Below are 7,704 nucleotides of genomic sequence, written 5' to 3'. Positions count from 1 at the left end.
TGATTTTAGATATGTCTCTTTCTCCCTTCAGATCTGTCTGCATTTGTCTCATAAATTTTGAGGCTGTTTTTAGACACATACATATTTACCATTACTATTTATTAACGCACTATCTTTATACCCCTATCTCATGTGATATTCTTTTTCTTGGTCTACTTTGTCTGATATTTATATAGCCAAAACAGTATTCTTAGGTTTGTATTTTGCTTTTTCTTCATTTTATTTTCAATCTATTTAAGTTTTTATATGTAAGTGCATCTCGTTTTGTTAGCAAATACTTGGGCCTTGCTTTCTTATCCTATCTAATAATCTCTGCCTTTCTATTGGAGTGTTTAGTCTATTTCTATTTAATGTAATTATAGATGTGATTCAGTCTGTTATTTGCTATTTCTTTTCTTTTTGTCTCATTTGTTTATTATTCCTCTGTCTCACATTCCTTACTTATTTGTGGATAATCAAACACTTTTAGTATTTTATTTCAATACCTCTATTGTCTTTTTTTTTCAAGGGCAATTCACATTTATTTCTTCATGATGCTGACTAAACATACTTCAAACACGGCAGAAGGTAAAGAGTCTGTTTTGTAGGTAAAGCCGTTTCTTGCCAACAGCGAACAGTGGTACATGAAAAGTAACTTGAGCATTGTCTTCAAGCTGAGGCCCCAACTCTGGGCAAACAGCTGGCGAGTGGACCTGGTCCTTCTGGCCTGGATGGGGGCCTCCAAGGAACTACTTTTTCTCATACTTTTGCTTGATGTGTTTCCATAGCTTCCCCTCGCTGATGTGCTGGTAGATCTTGCCCGCGCCCTGATGGAAGACTCGCTGGAAGAACAGGACGTCCACGGCGATGGTGAGGGCGAAGGTGGAAGTCCTGCGGAACAGCAGGGAGTACAATTTCGCAGTCAACGTCGGCATCGCCATGTTTCTTCCTCTATTATCTTTTTAATAATAAATTTTGGTATTAATTTTAGGGGTTGCTCAAGGGTTACCATATGCATCTTTAACTTATCACAGCCTATTAGCATTAATATTTACAACTTCACATAAAACATAATACATTTACAAGAGTAAAAATTCATTCACGTCTCTCAATTGTGTAGTTGTGGACATATATTTTATTTCTACATTCATTATAGACTCCACAATAGAATTTTTTGCTTTAGTTTTCCTTTTTATAATTAAGAGAAAATAAAAGATAATATTTTATGCTTACCTACATATTTAACATTTCTGCTGCTCTTTATTCCTCATTGTAGATCAAAATTTCCTTTGAATCTCATTTTCCTTCAACCTAAAGAACTTCATTTAGCATTATTTGTAGTACTATTCTGCTGATAACAACCTCTCTTAGTCTTCACTTCTCACAAAAAATTTGTATTTCTCATTGATTTTTCAAGTACATATATAATATATATGTGATATAAAATGTTGGTGTAACAGTTAATTTTTTCGTTTTGCACTTTACATATATTGAAGAAAAGTAAGGCAGCAGTATTGTTTGGGGAGTAATGTAAAAATTATCTTCTAGCTCTTGATTGCTAAATCTAAATCCTCCTTCCTCCTCTTTCATGTTTTTCTGACTTGGTACTAGGACTAAAAACCTAAGCATTAGTGCTTTCCAGATGCACACCAAAACCAAGGGCCTCTAGTATCCCTGAGGCAACCCTGGCTCCCCTGTTGTCATCCAATTAGGAGATAAGAAAGTAGCTTAGATTATCCAGGAGGCAGATGCAGAGATGGAAAGGGATGGGGAAGGGGACTCACCCCTCAGCTATTACACACATTGTTCTGCAGGGAACTGATATCACCTGCCTGGCGACTTGACTTAACATTTCTTTGTACCTCCACACCTTTCACAGAGGGTTGAGGAGCCCTAAGGAAACACAAAAGATTGGAAACACCGTGTCAACCCTGCAGGACCAGGGGAAATTCACATTAGAACAGACAGACCAGACTAGGAGGCAATGCAGCATTTTCTGCCAGTTCTAAAGGATCGTTTTATCCAGCTTCTTTCTGGCCAGTCTGGTCAGTCTGTCCTCAACCAAAAACAAATATTCAAGATCTTCTATGCTTTTGTTCAGTAGATTTAATGGATTTAAAAGAGCATATGCCTGCCATGCAGAACACAGGAATGACAGTGATGATGATGAAGCTGAAGATGATGATGAAACCGAGGAACTGGGGAGTGATGAAGATTATATTGATGAAGATGAGCAAGAATATTTGGAGATTCTGGCTAAGCAGGCAGGTGAAGATGGAAATGATGAAGATTGAGAAGAAGGTGATACTGAAGAGACTGCTCTGGAAGGCTATTCCACAGTCATTGATGATGAAGATAACCCTGTTGATGAGTATCAGATATTTAAAGCTATCTTTCAAACTATTCAAAATCGCAATCCTGTGTGGTATCAGGCTCTGACTCACACAGTCTTAATGAAGAACAAAGAAAACAGTTACAAGACATAGCAACTCTGGCCGATCAAAGAAGGGCAGCCCATAAATCCAAAATGATTGAGAAGCATGGAGGATACAAATTTAGTGCTCCAGTTGTGCCAAGTTCTTTGAATTTTGGAGGCCCAGCACCACGGATGAATTGAGTTATCTCTTTCTTTCCTGCTGTGTGATTGCAGTGAAGAGCTTGTGTTCCTCCTAGTAGTAGTTCCAGAACTGGTTCATGTTATCTATTCTAAACTAATGATCAACAGATAGAAAAAACAAACAAACAAACAAACACCAACAACCCCAGGAGATGGGACCTGATCATGCAACCTGGCACTGGAAAAGAAACCAGGGGGATTTGGGGGGTGGGCGGATGGGGAGGTACCTTAGGGGGCATATTTTCTTTATTTTTTGAAGAAAGTAAGATCCTGACTCTGAAGCTTCAAAGTGACACTGTGGAAATCTGAAACAAGAGGGGATGTCATGAAGGCAGCTTTTCTTTTTCTGAGGAAAAAATAGGCATGGGCTACAGGACTATTTAAAATGTTTCATTTACAGTATAAAGCTCAAAGGTAGATGTAATGTTTACACCCATGGGTATTTGTCCAATTTCTGTCTCTTCCTCGCCATTGGGTATCTATTCTTTATATGTAAATAAGATAAGGTAATCTGATAGCCTTATTCAATCTTCATCATTTTCATTCATCATTGTTCCTATGTAGATTATTGGACACTTACTGCAGCACTACATAACTGATTATACAAATCTGTAAATGAATTAGCACTTTCATATTAAAACAAGGCTGTTAGCCTATGTATAAAATAGCAAAATGTTTTCTGTTTAAAAAAAGATGTAATGGGGTGGGGAGGCATGGGTAATTTCAAGTTATTAATTTAAAAATGAACTAGCAATTTTATACCTGGTGACTTTGTGTGACACTTCTGATAGTGACTTGAATTTGGTATGTAAAAATGGGTTAGTGATATTTCATTGCTGCTAAAAATGATGACTCACTCTGTGTCCTGTTTTTCTTAAAGCTGTCAGTGTACAAGTGGGTATTTTAATACCAGACCTTACTATAAAAAATAAGAAAGGTGGTATCTAGAGCATGTAAATTGGATATAAAGTTCTACTCTTAAAAAGTTCATCTAAGAGTATGGCTAAACATCTATATATGCAGTCTATTAAAATAATTCAGCTATTATGTCTTGATTTGATTGCAGGTTTTTCCTAATTAAAACATTTTTTTCTTCACTGGCCTGTTTTTAATCCCATACCTAGAAGAGTACAAAATGCACACTTAAAAAAAGTTGATATCTACCGCTTACCTACTCCCCCTTCCCCATCTCTTCTACTCCTCTTGTTGATTGTGGTATCTAATCTTAACTAGATAGGCTGACGGCACATGGTTCCCTTCAAAAACCACTATTGATACCACTGCAAAAACAAGCCAGCAAAAAGACAGCCTAGAGAGGTTGGCTTGCTCCCTCTCTTCCTAATTGCATGTTGAAAAATAATCCTTTATTGATCTTAAACATCTGTCAGATGAGTCATACATTGGGTTATTTTTTATATACATGTATACACAAAATATTTCAAATTGAAAGCAACATCTTAATGGATTCAAAACTATTACAAGCTGTTGTCTAAAACAGATGAGAAAATTTATAACTGTAAAAACAAATGCACATACTGATATTTAAAATGCATAATTAAGAAAACCCATTGTTGTTGTGTTTTTCTTGTATACCAATAATTAAGCCACTACTGTCAGCACTGTTTGGTTTTCTATTTTAACACTGAAGAAGTGAAAGTATTTCCTATATTTATGAACTTACTACTAAAATCTTGGCAAAAAAAGAAAAAAATGGTCTAAAATGTGTGGGTGAAAACTGTTAATCAAGTGTGTTTGTACTCCCCACCCCACCCCCTAAAAGTTGGACCCCAACTGTATACCCTAGGTTGCTTAAGGGGATTTCACTATTATATAAAGTCAGTAAAAATGAAGTGGTTGTATATATGCAACATTGTGTACAGAGGGGAGGTAATAGTATAAAAGAAACATTCTCATCTTCCTTTACCTTTTGTTCCCTAACACCTAGTCTTCTTTTTAAATGTTCAGACTTTACTGCCTTTTGAATTCATAATTGTAATTTTCACATTATTGTAAATGGAAAATCATATCTAATAAAGGTTTTAGTTATTCCCATGCACAGTATGAAAAAAGAAAAAGAAAAGGACAGAGAGCTCTATGTTAATGAAGGTGCTGGGTAAGAGTGGGTGGTGACTCTCGGGAGAACAGGGAGAAAAATGGGCCTGCTAAGGAAGTTTAGTCAAAACATAGAAAATCTTAAAGGCACATGATACGGAGTTCTATGTTTATCCTATAGGTGATAGTTAAAAGAATTTTAACAGGGGTATGTTGTTACAAAGCAAATACTACCAGCACTTTAGGGAATGAACAAGAGTGGTGGATGCCTCTTCTTTCACATAGTGAATAGCATAAACTACTGCATTTATCATTGCTAAAAAGTTTCTCTTGGGAATATTTTGAATATTTTGTGGTGAAGTATCCATACCCTTTTCTTGGACACTAGGATGTTATCTAATCCTCTCTCTTAGCAAAATACTCATGCTGGTATTTTAAATTCATTAGATAAAAATAAACCTACTAAACAGGAAACCTAAATTCAGGAGCCATGAAAGTGTTATTCCCCTGACACAAATAAATATTACCAACTATGACCATTAAACAAGGTAATCTTGGTGCAAAGCTGCAAGATGGTGTTACAGGTTTCTCATGTTATTTTTTTTTTTTTTTTTTTTTGAGAGGAAGTTTCGCTCTTGCTGCCCAGGCTGAAGTGCAATGGTGCGACTTTGGTTCACTGCAACCTCTGCCTCCCAGGTTCAAGCAATCCTCCTGCCTCAGCTTCCCAAGTAGCTGGGATTACAGGCACCTGCCATCATGCTCGGCTAATTTTTTGTATTTTTAGTAGAGACTGGGTTTCACCATGTTGGCCAGGCTGGTCTCGAGCTCTTGACCTCAGGTGAGCCACCCCTTCCGTCCCCGCTCAGCCTCCCAAAGTGCTGGGATTACAGACGTGAGCCACTGCGCCCGGCCTCATGTTAAATTTTTTAATTCCTCATGAGCTGGTATTGTTAATACAAGCTGATAAAGTCTTTTCGTCAAGACTTTCAGTATTCAGATAAACTGAAATGGAAAAGTGCCTCCCATCCTGAGACCACTTTACTGCACCAATCTTAGCTTTGTCATAGGGTGATTCCAGTCCCCTTTCGTGAGCATGTATTAGGAATATTTACTTTATTACCATTCTACTAGGGCTCAACTTGTATGAAGGCACCATGTGATATGAGTATGATCTCACAAATGGATTTGTTTTGAGATGGCAGAGGAATGTAACTCTACCAAAGCCTATGGGAACAGAGAATTGATTTTCCAATGGTGGAGAAACTGTTGTGTAACAGACAGTTGAGGATTGATTATAGAGACTCTAAAGCAGGCTCTACCTGTCATGTGAGGGTGTAATTGGAAACTGACCACCAAAGAGAAATATATTCACCCTATTTTGACTATGCTTATATAAATATTTGACATGAGCCTGTGTGAGGTTTGTGTGCAAGAGAAAATGTATATTGGAAAGTGGTAGCAATGCTGCGGGACAAATTTTCAAATACATAACTTACTGAGAGCTGAAATTTACTTCTTGAAAACACAAGAGCGATATGTGCTCTCTCTTTCAAGGAAATCAAATAATATGAGGTACATAGAATAGCATTATGTGCAAGGAAAGCTAACAATTAGTTAAATATGTGTGTGCAGTTACTAAAGATGAACTTAATTGTCCAATTCTAACTGTAATTAAGACAACTGAGAAGTGGCAAAAAACAGCAAGTTCACCTGGGATATGTTTGTCAGTTTGGACAATTTAATGTCAGAGTTAAATTATTGAGAAGTAAAATGGTAGCTAAATGAGGACAACCTGCTTACTGTGAGACTAGATTAAAAACCAGGAACTGGTTTCACAGCACCTGAGGATGGTGCATGAAACATAAAAAGAAAAGTAAAGAGTAGGGAAACTAACAGAGTTCAAGAGGCCTCCCATGAGTCTTTTTTTTTTTTTTTTTTATACTTTAGGTTTTAGTTGTTACATATGTATCCATGTGCCATGTTGATTTCCTGCACCCATTAGCTCGTCATTTAGCATTAGGTATATCTCCTAATGCTGTCCCTCCCCCCTCCCCCAACCCCACAACAGTCCCCGGAGTGTGATGTTCCCTTTCCTGTGTCCATGAGTTCTCATTGTTCAATTCCCACCTATGAGTGAGAACATGCGGTGTTTGGTTTTTTGTCCTTGCGATAGTTTACTGAGAATGATGTTTTCCAGTTTCATCCATGTCCCTACAAAGGACACGAACTCATCATTTTTTATGGCTGCATAGTATTCCATGGTGTATATGTGCCACATTTTCTTTTTTTTTTTTCACAGTAAAAAGATTAGATTTTATTTTAATAAAAACCTAGTATCAGCAAATGCTACATGTAGTAACTCGTTTAGTCCTCACAAAATGGTATGAGATAGGTACAATTATCAACCCCATTTTACAGAGCAAAAAACTGAGGCGTGGGGTAATTAAGATTTGAACTCAGAGCTAAATCCAGGACTTGGCTCCAGAGCTGTGCTCTCAGCCACCATATGTATAATAAAATGGAATCCACTGGGCGGTTTCAAGCAGGGTGACATGGCCTGCCTTAGATTTCTCAAAGTTTGAGATACGTGATGGGAGAGAAGATGCAGGGAGAACGGGAAGGAGCTGCTTCGAGAATCCAGACAATAGCTGGCTTGGGTGAGGGTGGTGGATCTGAAGAAGGAGAAGAGTAGAGAGATTTGGGGTATCTTCAGATGCACTGGATGTGTCTGGTGAGAGCAGAGAGGAATCAGATATGACTTAGATTGTAGAGGAGACTGTTGAATTTCTGTCCTCCTAAAGCTTATGGTTAAGTGGTCCAATCAAATGCCATTTATTTATTTTTTTATTTGGAGAGACCAATTTGCTGGTGTTCTTGGCTTATCCACTCACACAATCATGTGAATGGCTTTATGCCACCGAGGGAGGGCTTGGTATAGAAACACATGTCAATTTCACCTGATCTTCTGCTCCGGGGACTCTGGATGTGCAAATATATAGTGAAGCCACGGTTTATTTTCTCTGTCTCCAGCCCCATTGACCCAGGGAGAATGCCTG

At 37.7% G+C, this 7,704-nt stretch overlaps 1 protein-coding gene and 1 pseudogene across 1 annotated transcript; one reads left to right on the top strand and one right to left on the bottom strand.

Annotated features, from left to right (window-relative positions):
* Positions 1-728: 728 nt before the first annotated feature.
* Positions 729-920, bottom strand: LOC116811705 (cytochrome b-c1 complex subunit 9-like). Its single transcript, XM_032756984.2, has one exon. It carries the CDS (start codon positions 918-920, stop codon positions 729-731), a length of 192 nt encoding a protein of 63 aa, XP_032612875.1.
* A 1,146-nt stretch (positions 921-2,066) lies between these two features.
* Positions 2,067-2,713, top strand: LOC116811072 (importin-7-like; annotated as a pseudogene).
* The last annotated feature ends 4,991 nt before the right edge of the window (positions 2,714-7,704 follow it).

This window comes from Hylobates moloch, unplaced genomic scaffold, assembly GCF_009828535.3.
Source record: "Hylobates moloch isolate HMO894 unplaced genomic scaffold, HMol_V3 SCAFFOLD_7, whole genome shotgun sequence".
In the NCBI taxonomy this organism is placed as follows: Eukaryota; Metazoa; Chordata; class Mammalia; order Primates; family Hylobatidae; genus Hylobates; species Hylobates moloch.
The sequence above is the reverse complement of the archived record's forward strand: the minus strand, read 5'-3'. Positions and strand labels throughout refer to the sequence as shown.

Bases quoted from the DNA above. Each gene is read 5' to 3' on its own strand.
- LOC116811705 (XM_032756984.2), bottom strand. From the start codon at position 920: ATGGCGATGCCGACGTTGACTGCGAAATTGTACTCCCTGCTGTTCCGC.